General features: G+C 36.7%; 1 protein-coding gene across 5 annotated transcripts in view; it reads left to right on the top strand.

Annotated features, from left to right (window-relative positions):
• Positions 1-22,040, top strand: part of INPP4B (inositol polyphosphate-4-phosphatase type II B) — a 610,870-nt gene that overhangs the window by 410,957 nt on the left and 177,873 nt on the right. For all 5 annotated transcript variants that reach the window (XM_023519662.1, XM_011373754.2, XM_023519664.1 and 2 more), the window contains one exon: positions 21,217-21,328. In XM_023519662.1, the coding sequence (XP_023375430.1) occupies positions 21,217-21,328 (112 nt within the window). The remainder of the gene's footprint in view (positions 1-21,216; positions 21,329-22,040) is intronic.

Raw genomic sequence — 22,040 nt, forward strand, 5'->3', positions numbered from 1 at the left:
GATAAGGGAAGTCACATTAAGCTATGACATATAGTTTTCTCCATAAGAGTGCTCAGAGTAATAAAGAAATGAAGTTGTCACTAGCATCTCACACGATGGGGGCCCAGGCATGCTCCATAGGCCACAGGGCAGTGGATCAGAATAAATTTGTTCCTGGAATCCTTTGAGCACATCTGAACCCCCACAAGCCGAGACCAACCTTGGACATAGACTGACAATAGAGTTTTAAATGATAATTTTTTTCTACTCGAATGGAATTAAACTTGCTGAGAGTTTTAATTTCCTACCATTACACTTTTTCTGCATGCAAAAAAAAAGTTACGTAAGTTTTTTTACTTTAATCACCAGATATAGTGTTTTTAAAATTGTCCATATGATTGAATACTTCTGTAACATCTTTCTTATCAATAGCAACTTGAACTTCAGAGATGATTTAAAAAATCATATCCATGCATCTTAATAGTCCTATATATTCTGAATACATTTCATTTTCTTTTAAAAATCTTCCAGTTAACTATTTTAAGTACCAAAAAGTAAGATTGCAGCAGAAAGTTCTGATGGCTTCGCAACACTAATTCTTATTGTACATCTAAAACATTTTCCAAATTAAATAAGGTCAATAGACATTGACTCGTGGCCAACAACCCTTTTTTGAGAGAGAATAGCATATTTATGATTAATTATAAAACAGAAGAGTATGAAACTTTATTGAATGCACCAATGGAAAAGTTAGAGAATGTGATGGCATGTGAAAAGCTGACTTAAATTAATGATTTTTGCATAGAATTTACTAAAATTCACATCACAAACCCTGAATGCAATTCCTAAGAACACTGTGTTTTTTCTTTGGGAGCGAACAAGCAGGACAACAGGCAAGTCAATAACAAATGCACACTCATGATTGATGCAAACATATAAGGAAGATCCTCATAGCCTGGAAAACTTTCTCCTCTGTGCTTTTGGTGTCATTCATGTGAAGATGACAGGAAGCACCTCCAGGACACCTCTCCTGATCCTGACACTGACTCAGACCTCACAGGCATGTTTGAAGGAGTAACCAGCACTATGTGAGCTTTACGATTTAGCCTTTCGAATATCTTATTGTATTTGATCTTCTAATAACCTTACCTGGAAAATGATTTTATTCCTGTTTCATGGATATGCAAACTGAGAAACAATATTTGGACTTCCTCAGGTCACACAGCTGAGACAAGGTAGAAATGGAGATTGGGAGAAAAGGATTCTTGATATCAAGGATTTCCTAGAGAATATATATTTTGTTTAGAATCTTAGAATTAAGTAATTTTAGAGATCAGAAGAAACCTTGACACTTCAGCTTCTTCTTGGATCCCTATTGTGGCAGGACCTCACGCAGGGGCCCCTCACTCTTCCATTTTCAAACAGGTTAGTGTTAGAAAAGGATTCCTTATTTTAACCTAAGTTTCAGCACCTTGCTGTGGTCCCAGCTCTCCTTCGTGGATTGATGGAGAACAAATCTTGTGCCTTTTCTCTGTGGTTGCATTTGAAAGCAGCTGTTTTGTCTAACTGTAAATCTTCTCTCTTTCTTTTCCTGAGGAAGGGATATAAGACTTTCATATTAGACTTGGGTTCAGATCCCAGCTCTGTCACCAACTGTGTCCCCTCCTCCCCCCAGGCATGTCTACCCTTTAACATCCATTAATGGAAGTAGTAATGAACTCCCTCTCAGGTGATTCTGAGCAATTAATAAATGTAGTGATGTTCCATGCACTTCCTTACATTAGAGAAAAATGCTCTAATAAATATTGTCTTCCTTGCTTCCTTTTAGTTTGCTTGCTTAGTTTGTTGAGGTTTTTTCCTTAAAATGTGACATCTGTGATTCTCTCCATTGGTCAATGGCAGAGAAGTTGATTTAATCTTTGATCTAAACATACTGTTTTTATTACTTGAAGAATAGACACTTACCTAAAACCTGCATTCTAGCTTTAATCACCCCGACATCAGATATGGCTTCTTATCAGGTACAGATACCAGCAAGAGGCATATGGAGAGCATTTTGTTTGGTTGGGACAGGCAGCATCTCAGTAGTGTTGAGAAAAAATATTTGTTTTGGCTTAATACTTTAGCAATATAGCACTGAGTTCAGGACAGAAATTCATAAACGCAGACAAGTTTCAATTGCTTTTAGAGTTTACTGATGCATTTTATTGCTGAATATGTAAAAATCTGCCTACAGAAGTAAATTCAAGTAACACCTCTCAGGACTGGACTGTGAGAACGAAGGGAGACATCAAGCACAGAAATAGGGGCATTTGAATTAATACAAGTACATCCATTTATGTACCTGTGTTAATGTCCTTTAGGAATACTACTGCTTAAAATTATCAAAAGGCTCTAACGTGAGCCACTTTTTTGTAACTGTTAAAATTACATCGGTTTATTGTAAAATTAGAGAATGCAAAGTATACAAATATTATCAGGCGAGGACAACAGAAAAGTCGAAAGAGCCCATTATTTAGAAACATCCCTGAGCCCACATGCTTGCTTTCTGTCGCATAGCAGGATGGCCGATTGCTTTTTTTATTTGTGAAACGGAGACAGCAGTGAGTTGTTATGAGACTGACATGAATTATTAATGTGAAATATTTACAACAGTCCCCAACACATAGTAAGTGCTCAATAAATGCTAGCTATAATTTTTCTCTTTTTTTGTTGACGAGTTCTCTTGCCTCAGGGTGTGTGTGTGTGCGTTTTCAAGTGAGGATTAGACATATCATGCTCAATCTATGTTGTGTATCTGCTGTGGTATCTGATGCAAAGCGGGTGCTCATCATGTTCGTTCCCTGTTAAACTTATTATCAGTATTATTATTTACCATTCATTCCACTAGACCGTTTTTTCGTTTATAATTTAAATGGCTCTGCAGTTGTATAGTCTGCATTTTTCTTTATGTTCCTAATCCATTTTTACAAAGCTGTAGGTGTAACCATGAAATCAATTAGCACTTAATTTGCATTATTCAAAAGATGCTGTATTTGTCAGATTGCAAAGTAGAGTTTTCAGCCACAGATGGGACAACACATAGGTAGAGTGCATTTTAAAAGCTCCCCCACTTGTATAGAAAAGCCTGAAATCTTTCCTTTTTTAAAATGCAAATCGCATAGAATTCATAGCTGTGCACAAAGGCCTACCTGCCTAAGAAGTCTGAGAGCTAATTTAGCTTTGAAGATAATTTTCAGGAATGATTGGGTCTGAAAGGAATTATATTTGACCTGAAAACTGTGTATTGGATTTGCCCGTATTTACCAAAGTCACTTTCATCATTATCGGCCTGTGTTTCTGCGGCTCTGGACACGTTTATATCAGCAGTTTGAACACAAGACGCTTTCTTCACGGAGCACCTCTTTGCAGCTTGGCAGATGCCGTGTCCTAAGAAACACAGCTCCGTAGTTTAGAAAATGCTGATTTAAAACAACAAGAACAACTTACTTTCCAGAGAAATACATGAGTGACTGTATGTATTTATCCACTTTTTCCTACCATATGCATATTCTTTAATGTGGCAGGCATGCGATCTTCACTCCAAGGCACGCTAGCTTCTACATACGTGTCCTCCACACCTACACACATGCCCTGTCCGTATGCAGTTACTCACCCCTGTTTGTCCCATTCCCATCACAAGTCCGCAGGCATTGCCAACTGCATGGCGTTTTATGCCCAGGCCATCCCTTACGTACACACCAATTTGTGAAATTTGTACAAATTGGTACATAATTCTGGGAAGAGAGTGATAAAATACATGCCATGTCTTTTATGTTCATTGACAGATTTTTTAAGCTTGCATAAGTGGACACACACTTATTTTCGCAATCACCTAATGCTATAACTACCCCAAACTGAACTGAGCTCTTCCCCTGAAAGCGCTGCCTTTTCCTTTCTTGCTTCAACTAAGAACCGTTATTTTCAACTCATCCTTTCTAAAATTCTTATCTGATGATGCTTTTTTCCTATTTTGGACGCTATATTCCTTCCCGCTCTCTCCCCTCCAAATGAGCAAGACTTGAATATGAGCATATGCAAAAACCTCCGCCGAGATGTATGAGACAGTGAGTCTGCTTTTCAGCCTCATCTGTAGACACATACATTACCCTTGACACCAATCACCATTTTCTTTCTCATTTATAGCAACTTGTATGCACTTCACACTTACCTAAAAAAAAAAAAAAGTGAAGTCAGAGTCCCTGAATTTTTCTAGAAACCTTTTGTCTGGTGGTTTTGAGCTCACTTTCAACTTTGGGCAGCAAGAGAGTACAACACTGTTTGTATGTATAGATGATGCAACTTAAATTCTTCCCCACACTGCCTTCCAATTATTTTTCCTCCATTTGTGGAATCCCTTGCCCAGGGAATAAATACATTCAGAAAACCCTGGTATTCTCCAAATTTACTCTCATTAAGAACTGAGAGGCAGCAGTCTCCAAGCATATCAGTGAAAAGGTCTCGTCACCATGCCTTACCACAGATTCCCATCAGCTCCTCTATTCCTCTGGCCAAAGGACCACATATCTATCATCAGGCTTTCAAGTAGGGGCTCGAAGAAGCAGGTCAGAACTTGTCATTTCGGCTCCAACTTACAGAAGCTAACAACCCCTAGAAGGGCACTGTTTTTAACTGTTTTCAACGAGGTTTGACTTTGCTTTTTGATTTATACTTTGTTCTACTTAATAAATATGAGTGAACTGTGCTGGAGGTATCATGCTGGAGAAAACAGAGACAATTACCTGCCTCTTGACAACGTATTCCTTCTGATAGCATACGCTCTAGCCCAGGATTTTCTACCCTAACTCGTTAAGTGAAGTTCACTGATGTCTCTTGTTCTATGGCATAGCATGGCTGTCTTATAGTAACGGAGTGCCTCAAAGTGATTCTTTGCAATAAGTCTTCGGTAAGATAAAGAATTGAGTCAGGAAAAGGAAGAAGAATACAATTTTATGGATGAAATATAGGGAAACAAAATACACAAAAATAATGATATGCGATTTCATGAAGGTAGAAGGGAAAGAAGGGATCAAAGATAAAATGATAAGAGATAAGAAGAGAATAGGCAAGTTTATTTTGCTTTACTTAATTACATTTTATACTAATATAAGCAAAGTGTTTTCCTCAAGGCTGTGCTGCAATGCGGGGTAGTTACCTCTAGCAATGGGTCCAGCCTACATTATGGAAGATCAATTGTATTCAATACAAAATACTAGATAATTAAGGAGCCTTGTTTATAATATCATGTGGCACCAATGAGTTTGTTATATGATGGGACAATTTTATCCTCTTGCATAGAAAGTTTTTTAAATTAACAGAAATGATTGAAGGCAGGTTTAACTGGGCCTGACATAAATACCACTTGGCCTATATTACATTATTAAAATATCAAATGAAATCACCAAATTCATTCTTAGTTATATGCTGAATGTTACTTCTTTCTGATGTTCACATATATAAATCGGAAAATAAACACATTCCCTTTAAGACCTAATATAAAAATTGATTTATAAAAACAAATTTAAAGTGCCATAATAAACTTGGTCTAATCCTCATCCATCCATCAAAGTCCTGAGCAGATAACTTAAATTTTATTTTATTTTTATCTTCTCTCAACATCTTTGCAGACTCTCTAATTCGAAGCAGGATTAAAAGTTTCAGTCCTCAACTTAGTAATGGTGTATAGTGGGGATTATTTTTCTCTTATCTAGAATCAAATTGAAGATTTTCCAGGGATTTACACAGTAAATAGGAGAGACGTTTTCCAAGGATGCTTGGCTTTGCTTGTTTGTTGGGCACACTTCCAACTAACACTAAATTTCTCACCTATTGAGACTAATTTCTAGTTCTAGTAGAAATGCATTGCTTCCATGACCAAATGACAGAGCCTTTAAAGCACTTTAAGGTTAAGCCTGTGATTGTAACGTGGGGGAAGCTAGAGTTTCATTACTGTCACCAGGAGTTAATTACTTTGCTTTAATTTCCCCATATGTCTACTAATGATAATAATACCACTGAGATGAGCTTAAATTATGGATTCATAAGCCAGATTTAAAGTAAAGGGTCCCTTTATACTTAAATAGGGGGAAAATAAGTTTACTACCTACTCTTTCTTTCATGCCATCTCTGCTTTCCTCAAACGCCCACTAGTCTTTGAAGGAAATACTATTTGAGTGATTTTACCTTTTTCGCTAAGTTCATTTGAAAAATATATTGAGATGATAAAGGATTTCTTAAGGCTCCAGCGAGGGGAAAATGGAAAAAATAGATATAACTGGTTTCATAATATTTGTTATGAAATTATAGATTTTTTTCTCAGAGACTGTTTTTATAAATTCTTTGAGTTCAGAAATGCTAGTTATGAACTTGAAATGAAGTGACATAATTTTCTTTGTGTTTCAGAGCTAAGGTGAATAAATAACAGGAATATATATATATATGTATATATGTGTGTGTATATGTGTGTGGGTATATATATATATATATAAAATTTCTTGGAGAGTGTTTTTCCTTTTTTATACCCCACAGGCTCATTCCTCAATTAAATTTTTACAAGCTTTTTACATAATGCCTTCCCTACAGAGAGATGGAGTCTGAAAGGAAGGCTAATGAATTTCCTAGTGATAAGGAGAGTTTCCTTCTAAAATTAATTTTAAGAATAGAATCCCAGACAACTCTGAAACTAGAGAAGAGACTTAGAATGGAGAACAAGTAATTGTATAACTGCACATGGTTACTTATCCTGGGAAAGAATTTCCCCTTCTATTTTGAGTCACGCACATTAATAATCACTGCATAGCTGATTCATGAAGTTACAGTGCAGGCTGTAGGATGGCCACGTAGACTGCCTGTCACATTAGCTGAGACTGGAAACCAAGTCACATCACTCCTAAGAACCGTGATCTAAATTTTACCATTAACGAGACATATTATTCCAGGAAGTAGATCTTTTTGTACTTCAATTTTGGTCAATAAGTTTATTGTTCTTATCTGAAAAATCTTCATAAAATTATAATGGTTTAGTTTAGCTCCCAACAGCCCGCTCCAAAGGTCTGAGGAAATTGCTTTCTAAGCGACCCAGTCTTTTCTTGAGCAGGAGACATTTGAGCTCCTGGGTGGGAGCTAGTCACTAGAAAGACCAAGACATGATTAGAAGCTTGGAACTTTTGGCTCCACACCCATGAAGAGATGAAGACAGAAGCTCCTGGAAGGTCAGGACGCTTCCAGACCTCACCTTATGTATCTTGTCATCTGGCCATTCATCTGTATTCCTTATGATACCCTTTATAATGTAAAGAACTGGTGAACGTAAGTGCTTTGCTGAGTTCTGTGAGCTATTCCAGCAAGTGATCCAATCCAAAAAGGGGGTCATGGGAACCTCTGATATGTAGGCAAGTCAGACAGAAATTGTGGGTAACTTTACTACTTATGGCCCAAGCAGCTAAGTAAGTAAACAAATAAATAAACAAATTACCATTAATTCATCTTTTGGTTTTCAGAAATAAGTTTTTAAAAAATCAGCCTTCCGATTCCTTCTTGGACAAATCTCAGCACTGCTGATGACTCATGATGTGGCCTTGAGTCTTTCACGTAACCTCTCTGGGCCTTAGTTTCTACCAAATGAATTGGATGATACTTAAGATTACTTTCTGCTCAAGCATTCTCCAATTTTATTCAGTACTGAGTTCTGAGGAGTTTATCTTAGAATAAAAGAGAAAGTAGCTGCATCCAGGGTTATTTAAAGCTATTAAAAGTTTTATTTGGAACACAAACTTCAGTTCAGTTCTCAAAACTTCACACAAGGATATATAGCATTCACTCTTGAATTGAAAATTTTTTTCATCCCGTGACTTTTAATTTTTACTGTTTCTGCTTCCTGTGAGAACCTCAGCCTGCTGAATACCAAAACTTATTCTTTTTCTCACATGGTTTCTTTTTTAGACATGTGGTAGATATGTTCTCTTATAATCAGAAAATTTAAAACAATGCTTTAAAAGGGAGATATTTAGATTAAAAGTTTGGCTTTCTCACGCATTTTATGTTGAAAAACTGGTGCAAGACATTAGACTTATTCCTGCTGATCTTCAGATTCTATTTAGCATGAATAAAAGCAATATATTGTTTCCTTATAGCAGAGTGTCTTGAACTTTTCTTTAATTACTTTTCTTCCTTTTAACAAAACTTTCTGTAGAAATTTTTATTGTTCTAGCTAGACTGCTTTAACTGTGAAATCAGTCACAGTTTGACCTCTAAAATAATTACCATGTGATTTAGTAACGCAGTGTTAAACCTATGTAGCAAAACAAGTTAAAATCAGGAAATGGGAAATTTCAGGTTTTATAGTATTTTACAATTAGTGCTTCCTTGTCTACCCGAGCATATATTGCCTAGCTAAACTGAGTTTCCTTATTGTGGCAATAACCATTACTCATTCTCAGGCGACTGGTCACCTCACAGAACTCCTTCATCCACATGGCTGCCCGTTATTTTCTTTGTTTGTCCACTCCCTTCTGTGGCCCTAGTGCCCTCTGCCCCTGTTTCCCAACCCTCTTCTGATACCTGAGGTGTCTCCTCAGCCCCAATCCCTATCCTCGATCATTTCTCTTTATTTAATTAGAAGCTGGATGTCTCTCCTGCAGCCCCGCCATGTGGCTGCCCTTTATACCTGCTGTGAAAACAGCCCTGGGTTGAAGCCAATGGCCTCACACATACCATTGGATTCTCCATATTACTGGGATGACCTAAAGATGTCACCTCCCCTCATTTCATGAGGGTTTTAACTTGCAGTTCACTTTGTCTCTCTTCAGCACTGCCCCTCTTATGTATCTTGTCATTCCATAGCCACCTAGCTGATTCTTTTAATTCATCGGCCTTTCAGGCTTTTCCCTACCCTACTTCACAACCCACTCCCATGGTCATTCCCTAGATTTTGTCATTAATCCCACCCCTCTAGAGTCTTAATATTAAGTATTCTATTTTCTGATTTCTATCTCATATCTTTCCAGTATACTCCTTCTAGTTGCTCCTTGATTATCGTGAGTCATTGATTATAAAGTCATGTCTGTACCGTTCACAGCCCTCTCCGCATATCTACTTTTTATTTCTCATCCAGTTGAGATCGCATGGTTCATCAGTGAGAATTGTAAAACAGATGGATGGATGGATGGATGGATGGATGGATGGATGGATGGATGGATGGATGGATAGATAGATAGATAGATGATAAACACTTGCATCCTTGTAGCTGAGTGGGCTAGGATAACCTGACTTCCATGCTTATAGGTTTCATTAGAGTTCATGACCCCTAACTTCATGGGCACCTTCACTACCATTCCAGTCTGACTAGACTTCCCTGGTCTATTTGCCTCCCTCCCATTCTCCTGGATCATAATTTTACAACAACTTGTTCCCAGCATCTCCAAAACATCTCCCCTCTTCCTCATTCTCAGCTGATTTATCCAGTTTCTATTTCACTGAGAAAAGGAATTTGACAATTTCCCACGCCTTATTTGCCAACCTGCCAGCATCTACTCTGCCTTCCTTCCTGTTATTATGGATGAACTTTGCTTCATGTCTAAAGTCTGTCTCCCTGCTCGTCTTTTAGATTCTAAGATATTACTCCAGCAATTATCCCTTCTTACTCTTGTATCATAAATTATTTCCTCTGTACTAGATCATGTCTATTAGCATAAAAAATGCTGCCAAACCTCCCACATCTCCTTCTAACTTATACTCCATTGCCCTGCTTTTCCGTAGAGAAGAACCATTCCTTACTCTACTTTCTCTCCTTTGATTGTCTCTTGAACCTAATCTCATCAGGCTTTCATCCCTATTACTCCACCTAAATAACTCCTGTTGTGATCAAGAACGAATAGCCTCCATGTTAAATCCAATGGATATTTTTGATGCTCCTCTTCCTTGGCGTATCTGCACTGTGGATCGCTCCCCGCTTAAATCACGTTCTTCACCGGATACCTGAGGTATCAGACTTACACCATCTTATCAGACTGGAGAGAGAACTTCTCCTGCTGGCCTTGAAAAAGCAAACCGCCATCTTATGCTACATGGTAAGAACCTGAGGGGGGCTGATAAATAGCAAAGAAATAATAATAATAAAAAATAAAAAGAGGGTGACCTAAGTCGATCAGCCAAAAAGAAATAAATTCTACCAACAATTTGAATGAGCTAGGAAGAGAATTCTTTCTAGAGTTTCCATGTGAGAATGCAGCTCGCCTACATATTAATTTCAGGCTTGTGAGACTCTGAGTAGAGGACCTGGCCGAGACATCTGATATATAGAAACTGTGAGATAATAAGTGATGTGGTTTTAAGTCACTGAATTTGCGGTCATTTGTTACACAGAAATAGAAAACTAATACTTACCTTTCTGGCTTAGCCTTTCAGTCCTCTCTTCCCCACCTACTCAGCTTTAGCCACATTGCTGTCTTTGCTCTTCCTGAATATAAGGACCGTGTTCTACTCCAAGGCCTCAGGACCATAGCTACCTGAAAGATATTCTTTCCCCAAGATCCTTACCTCCTTCGTACGTTTGTTCAAATGGCGTCTTATTAGAGAGGCTTTTCCCACCCACTGAATATAAAGTAGCAACACCAAACCAGCACTCATCTACCCTCTTACTCTGCTCAATCTTTCCCCATGCCATTAACCATATCCTAATGTATCATTGATTTGTTTGCCACTAGAATTCAGGCTCCACAAGGCTAGGGATTCTTGTGCTGTTCTCTGTTGTGTTCTTATGCATGGAATAGTGCTTATAACACAGTAGGTGCTTGCTGAACGTTCGTAATTGAATTAATATTTTCTGTTATTTTGACTTTATTTTTATATTCCTATGGAATATTGTAATTTAGAAACTCTTTTCTGGTTAAAAAGTTGTCCTATTAAAGGAGAATAAAGAAAAATACTTTTTAAACCACAAGGTTTTCTAACTTAATGACAGAAGAATTTAGAACAAATCCAAAAGCAATTAAGCATAAAAATATAGGCACTAAGAATTGCTCTGTTTTGGATTGCAAGTGCATGCCTCATTGTGCGATTTAAAGCATAATGAATTTCTTACTATACCAGTTTGAAATACATTATACTCTAAATTATGTTCATACACTGTATAACTTTGACCTTTTATTAATAGCTTTTAAAAAATACCTCTGCATAATTTTGTATTATTAAAAATCTGGCAAACAAAAATATAAAAACTGATAAAAATATTTATAATTCAAAATTTGAATATTAAATACTGACCCATCACTAGTATTTAATAGTAATTATTTAATAATTCGGGCTTTTAAATCACCATGCCTGTTATCTTTGGAATGTTTTCTAAGTGTCTAAGAGCATTTTGATTGGCTTTGTGACATTCGCAAGCCATTCATATAAAGAGTTTCTGCTGTAGAATCATGCCTATTTTTTTATTAAAAACAAGTTTCGCTTAATATCTATTAAGATTGCTTGCACTGTATTAAAATGTATAAATATTTTGCTCTCAAAAAAATGTCTAAAAGTAAGTCAGACAAATCTATGTATAACCTTCTATAATTTCTATTTCCTGCTATTATTTCCTTTCTCTCCCAATGGTCTCTGCTTAATACATATAGGTCTGTTTTCCTCTCAATATTTTTTATTCTCTTACTCAAAATAAAAATTAAAACAAATAGATGTAATAAAATAAATAAACTCGGCAAAAAGCCTTAACAACAATTTCTCTTTATAGGCCTAAACATGAGTAATTATAGACAGCAGGCAGTCCATTGGTTTATCCCATGAACAGGAGTCACTGGCTTGAGAAATTTATCCCACCTCCCACGTGAGCATTTTCTTCTTCAGTCTCTGATGAAATGCTCCTCGTTGTTCAGACAGGAAATTTTGTCTCTCACGTATGGATGGCATTTCTATGTCTACAGATATTTTGAAAGCATAAAGCATGGGATAAATCGACATTGGCTTTGCCATTGCAAATAAACGTTGACAGAAATTAGAAGATTTCATTCATATGAAAGAGGATAATCTTTTAATAATTTGGTTTCTGTAGTCCCAGATTCAATGGATGTTTTTGTTTGCTATTAGTTTATTATCAGAAAAAAGGCTTAAGTCCTTTCTCGTTTGCTCTATTTTGTAAATTAACGTAAGTAAAATTGACTTTTTAGTGTTGCACAGTCCTATGAATTTTAACACACATATAGATTCCTGTAACCGCCACCACAATTAGGATACGGAGCTGTTTCATCATGACAAAGACACTCCCTCCTGCTGTCCTATGATTCATGCCTCCACCCACCCCAACTCCTGGCAGCCAACATCTGTTCTCCATCACCATACCTTTTTCTTTCTGAGAAAGTCAGATAAATGGAATCATAAAGTATGATATTCTTTCGAGACTGGCTTTTTCATGCAAGTCGAATGCCTTTGAAATTCATCCAAGTTGTTGCGTGTATCAATAGTTTTCTTAAATTGCTGAGTAGTATTCCACAGTGTGGATGTGTCACGGTTTGTTTAACCATTCGCATTAAGTGATATTTCGGTTGTTTGCAGTTTGCAGTGATTAGGAATGGAGCTGCTAAAATACTCACATGTAGGTTTTCCTGAGAACTTAAGTTTTCATTTCTCTACGGTGAATACGTAGGATTGGGACCTCTGGGTCATATAGTATGTGCATGTTGCACTCTGTACTCTCGAAGAAACCTCTGTGCTGTTTTCCCCACCAGCTGTGCCTGAGGGTTTCAGTGGCTCTGCAGCCTCGCCAGCCAGTCACAAGTATTTGGTGGCATCTCACAGTGCCTTTAATGACCATTTCCCTAATGACCAATGATGTTGAAGTTTTCCGTGGGTTATTTGCTCTCTGTATAGCCTCTTTTGTGACACGTCTATTCAACTTTGGCCATTGATGATGTTCATTTTCTTTTGAGTTTTGAGGGCTCTTTATATATTTTGGATGCACGCTCTTTGTCAGATACATGATTTGCAAATATTGTCTCCTAGTCAATAGCTTGTTTTCATTCATGTAGCAATATCTTTCACAGAGCAAATGTTAATTTTGATGAAGTTTAGTTGATTATTATAATTTTTTCTTAGACCATGCTTTTGGTGTCATATTTAAGAGCACTTATACCAAGTCCAGTTCATGCAGATTTTCTACCTCTGTCTTCTCTTTAAAGTTTTATATCTTTATGTTTTACATTTAGGCCTATGAACCTTTTTAATTTTTGTTTCAGTTGTGAAGTTTAAGCAAAGGTTCATTTTTTTCCCCCCAAATAGATGTTTACAATACAATTTATAGAAAGAACTAATTTTTTTTTCCATTAAATTGACTGTAACTTTGTGAAAAACCAATTGGCCATATTGCCTCTCTATTCTGTTTCATTGATCAAGATATCTTTCATTTCACCGATGCCACACAGTTTTGGTTACTGTAGATTTACAGCAAACCTTAAAATCAATAGCTGTAATTCCCTATTTTTGTTCTTCGCTCTCAAAATTATTTTGGCTATTCTATTTCTTTTGCCACTTTTCCCAACTTTTTGAATCGGCTTGTCAATATTTACAAAAAACCTTGCTGGGATTTTAATTGGTATTGCATTAAATCTATGGACCAATTTGGGAAGAATTGATATCTTTGTAAAGTCGAGTCTTCCAATATAGTAACACATTATGTCTCTCCATTTGTTTTAGACCTTTTTTGATCTCTTCCATCAGCATTTGTAGTTTTCAGCGTGCGGATCTTGTATATTTTTCTTAGATTTCTGCTTAAGCACTGTGTTTGTTTGTGACTTATCATAAATGATATATAATTTCAGTTTCTAATTATTCAATACTAGATAATTGTATATTGATCTTGTATCCTATAGAATTTGTAGTTTCAATTGCACTTCTGTTTTCAAAACTTTTGCAGTGCTATTCAGACCTGCCCCTCATGTTCGTCACCCAGGTGGCAGTCTGGTACCTCGGGAATGGTCTAGTCCATAGATTATTTCCCAAAGTCTCTGATATGCTGTTTAGATCCACACATTCACAGCTTGGGGTGAGCCAAAGACTTCATGAACAACCTCAAAAAGTCTCTTTTCTGAGCTCCTTTTTCACACTCTCCTGGCACATTTGTTTCCTGTGGCTTCCCTTTTTGATCCTCCCGCAAGAATGCTGGATTTTTGTTTTTTCCTCTCTCTCATGCAGCTGCACCCTCTTCTGGGGCCAAGAGGCAGGAGAACAGAAAGAGAAATAAAAACTAAAGGGCATTCACCCCACACCCTTGGGATCACAACTCAGAGAGGAACTTTTCCTCCCTCACAGTTTTAGGCTCCTGTAGGCCCTTGCTGCTGCCACTGGGTTACTTGGGGCCTAGGGCATGAGAGAGGAGAAAAAAGAAAAGAAATTTCCCCATTCTTCTGAGTGATAAGAGAGCTCTTTCCTATTCTTCCAGCCAGAACGAAAGGACTTCTCCTGGAGCTGTCTGTCTACACCAGTGCCCACCTCTAGGTCAGGAGATACCAGAGGGGAACAAGTGGTAAACTCACTGCTGGTTCAGTGGCATTTAAAATTCGGATTTTCTTTGCCTGGTGCTAATTACTTTGAGTCTTCAAATAGCTGCTCTGTACATTTGGTCAAGGTTTTATCGCTGCATTCAGTGGATGCGACAGGGTGCAGTGTGCTCACTTCATCTTAGATGCAACATTTTATCTACCAATGGGCAAATCATGGTGTCCTATTCATTTTAACATTACTTTGATCACCTCTGAATCCTGACAAAAATGTTTATGAGATATCAATCATGTTTTCTCACCTTGTTGACAGGATATTTCTTACATTCAAGGAGATGGTGTATTTTACATTTAACACTGAAAAAATTTCCAAATATAACTTACTATCTATCACCTATCTATCTATCTATCTATCTATCTATTAATAGAGTCACAAGGAAGGAAAGATTTGCTTTAGCTAATGTTATTGGGAAAATTTTTCGTATTTGAATATTATTATATTTAGCAGCAAAGAGGAATCTACAAGCCAGTTAAAATGGATAGTCAACGGATCTGTGATGCGTTATTGCAGTTTTGTGGCCCAGACTGTGTAACTATAGTTCTCATTACCATACACTGAAGCATTTTTATATTTAAACTTAAGATATTTTATTTTTGGTCACATCATCTTGTGAGATGACCATGATTGTTTATGATCCTCATAGTTTATAGCTGAGAAACTTTTATGGAGGCCGAGTTGCCTGCTCATGGTCACACAGCTGTTTACTATAAAGAGCCAACACCATAACCAAGAACTTTAATAAAGTTCACTGGACTTTCCACTAAACCATACTCCATTATTTAATGGTGTGTGATGATATGGATCAATTCAAACCGAAGATACTGAGCCGTCCATAACTCTTGACAAGTCCCGATGTAAGGCCTTGAAAATAGGTATACCTCAGACACACTGGGTAGGCATTGCCAATTATCAGGGCTTTTAACAGGAAGGCAAATAAAATAGTGACAACAGGGCTTTAAGAAGACGACCTGACATGGATGGAATGGAAGAGAAAGATACTGGACAATGGGAAGTAGATTCTTCGATTTCAACGTAACAGGTGGTGAAGCTCACTGAGGTATTGCTGTTGGGGTGGAACATGGGTAAGAAACATTGTTGGGAAAGAACCAGTAGGATGTGGTGACTTATTGGAAGGGAGGGGCAAGGCAGAAGTAGAGATGGACTATTGTGTGGTTTTTGGTCTTTGGAGAATGATCTGCTATTTATTGGTGTGAGTGAGTTGAGGTTTGAGGAAAAGGAAAGTTAGGTTTCAAGCTTATAAAATGTAAAATGATGATACCAGGACTAAGGAAAAGGACATTTTAGATCAGGAAATCAGAAAAGTGTAGGGAATATAGAATTGTGGTAAATCCTCATAGAAAAGATAGTTGAATCCATAATAATGGACGGAATTTCTAAAGTCCAGCTTATATGAGAAAAGAGGAGAAAGCCAAGGACTAAGCTTGAGAGCGTGTAAGGTCTAATATTAAGAACTACTGAAAAGTTTATTCGATTTCTAATTTGAAAGTATTATATGGCTTCTTACATTTATGAATTTCAGCTGGAATAGAAGTATGTTTATTAAATAGAACTCTCATGATTGTGAGCCCTAAGTAAATCTAGCATTGCCAGATAAATGTATTCACCAGAAAGTTCACCAGGGTGCATGTCACTCACTTGCTCACTCACCAACTCCGTTTGCTTGCTTATGGCCTTTGTTTATATTGTGACCAGGTAACATTTTCATTTCTCAGTTGCATCCAAATGGTTTAAATGCAAAAAGCACTTCTCACAGCTGAAAATTCCGGTGCATACTCTAGGCCTCCTTGATATTCACAAAGACTGACAGTGCTAATGACGTTTTTCCCTGGATGTTTACAGAGTCATTTGTTGGTGTGTATCTCTGTGGCATTTCCAGAGTAGAAGAGTTATTTACATGTTGCTGTTTATTTGACATTTCTAGAAGGTTTTGGTTTTGGTTTTGGTTTGGTTTTTTTTTTTTTTTTTTTTTTTTTTTTTTTTTTTTTTTTTTTTTTTGCTCTACTGAGAATGGTGAGGTAAGTGGTGAAGAAATTTAGAGGAAGAATGTCAATTAATTGTCCTTTGTTAGAAGTCTGTCTCACATCCTCTTTTGTTCAGTCTTCTAAAAATGTTTGTATGTTTTTGCATATGAGATCGAATCTTTCATTAGGAAGCATTAGGAGAGTTATTTTAAAGGCAGATTTTAAAGAACCGTAATCACTAATGTATAATGCATGCTGGAAACCTAAGTGAGAAGGGAGTATAGATTTGTGTTGCTGAAATTTTCCTCTTTGTCTTCTATCTTGTTGGCATGGTTAAATATTTAAGTGTATCTGCTGAAGGAAATAGGAACATGATGTTGTGATCGAAATACTATAGCGGCCGTGAACTCTCCATCTTTTACTTCTCTGCAGCTCTCTGCATTAATGTGGTAATGACCTGGCAATAGACTTTTTGAAATGGCTTAGTTTTTTTTCCCCTCATAGAGATTAAAATAATTATTTATTACTACAGCCTATTTTTATTGCCATATAAATTTTTAGGAAAGTGTTTCTTGGTTCAGTCAAATGTGTATCCTTGTAAAAATACCAAGATGTGTTGCTATAATGCCAGTAAAATATATATGTGTATATTGGATATAATAAGGAAAACCAGCTCTTTTATTGGACTATAAGTTTTAAGTTTCTTCCGAAGTTTAGCAGGCATTTTGTTTCGTTTTGCGGGAATGTTGCACAGGAAGGTGAGGAGTGAGGACGAGAGGCTAGAAGGTGTCTGAGATTTTTCCTGAGAATGTAACAGCCTATGATTAGTGCCTCTGATGGAATCATATCATGGAAGTCCAGCGTATGACAGAATCATACGGAGGAGTCATGGGAGTGATTAGAGAGCGTGGGGTTTGAGTGCTGACGTTGTAGAATAGCTGTTAGAATCTGACTCTTTGTTTTGCATTAAAAGAAACTGAAATCCAGAGAATCGAAGTGGTATGTCCTTGATCACATAGCTAGTTAGCAGCTGAGCTGGAGGTAGTACTTGGGTTTCTTGATGCTGAGTCCACAACTCTACGATATATCTTTCATATAGATATCATGAATTTTCAATTACATAAAATTCAGAATTTTGGTGATGAATAATGGCTAAGTTATTATTACTAGCCTCCCCAACTTGATGGGTTGAAAGCATAATTATGCATTTAAGAGTGATTTTTTTTTTCTAAATTTCTATGATATGGTCTTTGAAACAGCCTTCGGGGACATGGCATAAATATTTCAATCGTGACTCTCCTGATTGGAAAGAAGCGTTGAATATCCTTTCTCTGTGTGCGGTAAATTGATACAGAATAAATAAGAAACTGCTCTACATTTTCAGTATCAGTTCACTGACAGGGTGAACCATGCTTTTGGGTATTTTAAGTTCAATTTTTTTTATTTTATAACCCAGATTCTCCATTCTGTCTCCCACAAAACTCATATGAAGAGGCATGCTTTAGGATACTCACAATGTCCTATCCAAATTGGCTTGGCGAGGGGGAATTGATTCTAGAATCCCTCTAGTGTCGGTACTCATCAAGCTCCTTGCTTAGATTTTGTTCTGGAACTAGATGGAAGCCTATAGGAGATAAGGGTAAGTAGGAAAGCCAAAAGGCATAAAAATTATTTAAAAAGTAGCCAGATACTTTTTTAAAGGGAATATTTAGAACTAGGTTTAGAAGCTTTTTCCCACAGTACACTGCTCAGTCATCTACACTGGCACTTTTGAAATGCTCGCTGTCATTGTAATCTTTTATAAACTTGTGTTCTTTGCACTATTAGGAATGTAAGCCTTATAACAGCATCTATTATTACTAAGGCTTTGTGTCTCTAATAAGCACTTGATCATTGCTGAAATGCATATGTCATGAGATCTTATAATCTTTTTCTGTAATCTTTGATTCCTATTTTAGTAAAATATTTCTGGAGAGAATCAAATTAAATATAATATATAATGCATTAATAACAATAGTAATTCTGTTGCTGCTGCTACTTCTGCTATTGCTACTCTTCTGGGGTGAACCGGAAGAGGAGAAGGAAGAAGCATCTATCTTGCATAAGGCATTGTGCTGAGCACTTTATATAAAGCATGACAGTTATGTGATCCTTACAACCAAGATATTGTCATCTTCCTTTCACAAAGAAAGTTTTACATGGCTAAGTTCCTTGCCCAAGGTCATGCACCTGGCAAACAGCTCAAACTCCTGAGTTCATACTTTCAACCATTATGGCCTATATCAGTTTATTACCCAGTCCTGGGAGAGGCTGTTGAAAGCCTGTCTTCTGTTTCAAATTATTACGTGCATTATTTGGTTTAGTTCAAGGAAAAAAAAATTAGACTTTTGTACATGGGATTTATATTAAGCTAGCTTAGTTCAAATAAAAATTTTAAAGCAATTATTATGAGAAGAAACAGGTATCTTTAATTGCTATTAATGATCAGTTCGGAGTCTGCAAATCGCTTAGAAAAAATTATGAGTAGTGCCAATGAAGGTTCTTATTAATAAACTCTTTATTTAAGTGTCAGTTACTGAAGAATTGTACAGAGATATGCCACATCATAACTTATGACACCGTATTATGCCATTTTCAACTGGGAAATGGTATAATAAATTATTTAAAACCTTTCCAGAACTGGAGCTAATATAGTTATTCACAAAATCACAGCACATACTGTCATCCATAGATACATCTTCTTTGCAATGAATGATTTAAGTTTTCTATATTAATTTCAAATTATTGAGTCAATAGTATGATTTACACTGATTTTAAAATTGCCAAGAAACATCTTGTTTTGTATTTTAGTAAGGAATCTTAATATGCTGTTTAACAAGAAAATCACTTTTTAAAATGTATATAATCTTTATTTTATTGCATTATGACATTAGCTGTGTATGTATGTTCTAGTCCAGTTTTCTTAAAAATATAATTCATGATCTAGTAACATAATTGTTACTTAAAAACTTATTCATTATTTTAATTAGCACCTTGATAAACTACTTATACTAGTTTCCCCATTTCTTTTTTCTAGCACCTCTAATAATAAAATAGTGAAAGTTAGAAGGAATTGGTTGAAAGAAGGACAGTGTTGGTATTCAGTTAAAAAAAACAAAATTTCAGGAAAAAACATGACTTAAGAAAACTAAGGTTAGTCAATTAGAAGTTACAGCAACACATCATAACTATGGGCTTGCTTCCTATTTTCAAAATAAGGTTCAAGGAAAAATATTATATGTGATAATGTTTGATGTATCATTTTTTCTGTATATTTTCTTTTCAAGAGAAAAAAATTAGAGAATCTTACAGGATGGTAGTTATTAAATTTATTTTTAGCTTTCATTGTTATTGTCAACCATAAAATTTATATGTTGAAGACAGTGATGATGAGGAAAATCTTAATAATAAAATTATCATCATCATTGAATAGAGAAGAGTCATTCAATGAACAACAAACTTGAAGATATAGAAATCTGGGTATCCAGTTCTGCCACTCTGTTACTTTTGGCAAGCCTCTCCATCTTTTTGAGTCCTGTTTTGTTATCTGAAAAACTAATGGGTTGTACTAAATGATCTCTATGATTAATTTCTGCTCTGCATGTACCTTAACTTTCTCATGCTTACTGGAAGAGAATTTTCTTTGCCTGTCTCTTAGGAAGAAAAATGATGTGAGGGAAAAGGTACGAAATCAGATTTTGTAGCCCATGGCCCAGTCGTAGAGGCATATAGGGTGTTTATACTCTTTTCCATTTGATTCAGCTGTAGTTTCTATAATAGATGTGCACAGTATCCCGCACACTTGGTGTAAGGGTCGTGGTTTATGTTGTCGTAGAGGTATAGAGGTTGCCACCTGGGGCCCTGATCCACAACACTGAGGTCACTCTGAACAGCCAGGCTTGAGGACTTTTCACCTTCATAAAGTCATTTTTTGGCATTCCATGCACTTACCTCGCAAATTCATGGTTAATTTTCTTTTGAAATTAAAACAACACCAACATTAACATGTTTTGATGTGTTTTAAGCAGATTTGTTTAATTAAAATCAATGAAGTCAATGGCAGTGTTAATGGTCTTCTGAAACAAACATGTTTGGACATACAGCATTCCGCCCATATACGTGAGGGATACTTTTCAGGACCCCCATTGGATGCCTGAGACCGCAAATATACTGTGCTATGTTTTTTCTACATGTACACACCTATGATAAAGTTTATTTCATAAAGTAGGCACTGTAAGAGATTAAGAACAATAACTAATAATAAAATAGGACAATTACATATAAATATAGTTTAGTAAAAGTTATGCAAACATGTCTTTCTCTTTCTCTTTCAAAATACCTCATTGCATTGTACATACAGCATGGATTTGCCGGACAAAGTGCGGTTTCACATCCTGGCCAGGATGGAGCAGGACTGTGCAAGATTTCATCACACTACTCGAAACTACGTGTGCTTTTAAAACTTACGAATTGGTTATCTCTGGGATTGTCCGTTTAATATTTTCAGACCACAGTTGATCGCGGGTAACCAAAACTGCAGAGAGCGAAACCGGGGTGAGGGGAGACTACTGTAATTCGAGGTGAGAGAAGATTCTTACTTTTCCGTTTCATTTATTTTTGATTGCAGAACTTCAGATGGTGGCAAAGTCGTTGGCACCATAGAAGTCAGTGTCGTGAAGATGGGGGAGATTGAGGATGGGGAAGCCGATCACATCACGACAGATGTGCAGGGACAAAAGGTAGGGTCTCAGCCAGCTCATTGCATAATTTAAATTAAAAACGATCAGCTTTGCCAGACGCCTGAATCACCGACACCTCTGTGGGGTGTGAAATCTCATTATTCAAGAGTTAAATGAGAAATCAGCTCTGGAATTGGAGTACCACAAGTGTGTTTCATCCTCTGAACCAGAGGTCCTATTTGCATGGAACTATGAAAAGCCATGTGCCGTTCAGAAGCACCTTCCTCTTCACCACTGGCTCAGGTGTTGACTCTGCCTCTTCTCAATTGGAACTGAAGTGTTGCTCACTATTGCATTCTAATTAACCCTCCTTGCGATGCACAGAAGATTTCCGGAGGGCTATTTGCCAAACATAACTGTTCCCTTCCTCTCAAATCCTCTTTGGAAAAAGATGCAGTTTGAATTTAGATTTCATTTTTACATGAAAAAGGGCAGATTTAATAACGTTGTGCTTCATGAAACTGCAGAGAGAGAAGCAGAACGTAGTCCACAGCAGAGGGACAACCGTAGAGGAAGGGCAATGCTAGCTGCAAAATAAAGGCCCCAGTGCATATCGACATGTGTCCAAGATTTTTATTTTCTTTCTAATTTCTTTTCTCCAAAAAAAGAGAAACTTAATATAAGTATTAGCCTAAATTCTTGCCGCAGGAATTCAATTGCCTAGTTTATTGAGGCACGGGGGATAAACTTAAAAAAACTGCTAATAGTTTTT

This window comes from Pteropus vampyrus, unplaced genomic scaffold (genome assembly GCF_000151845.1).
Source record: "Pteropus vampyrus isolate Shadow unplaced genomic scaffold, Pvam_2.0 Scaffold229, whole genome shotgun sequence".
NCBI classification, from domain to species: domain Eukaryota; kingdom Metazoa; phylum Chordata; class Mammalia; order Chiroptera; family Pteropodidae; genus Pteropus; species Pteropus vampyrus.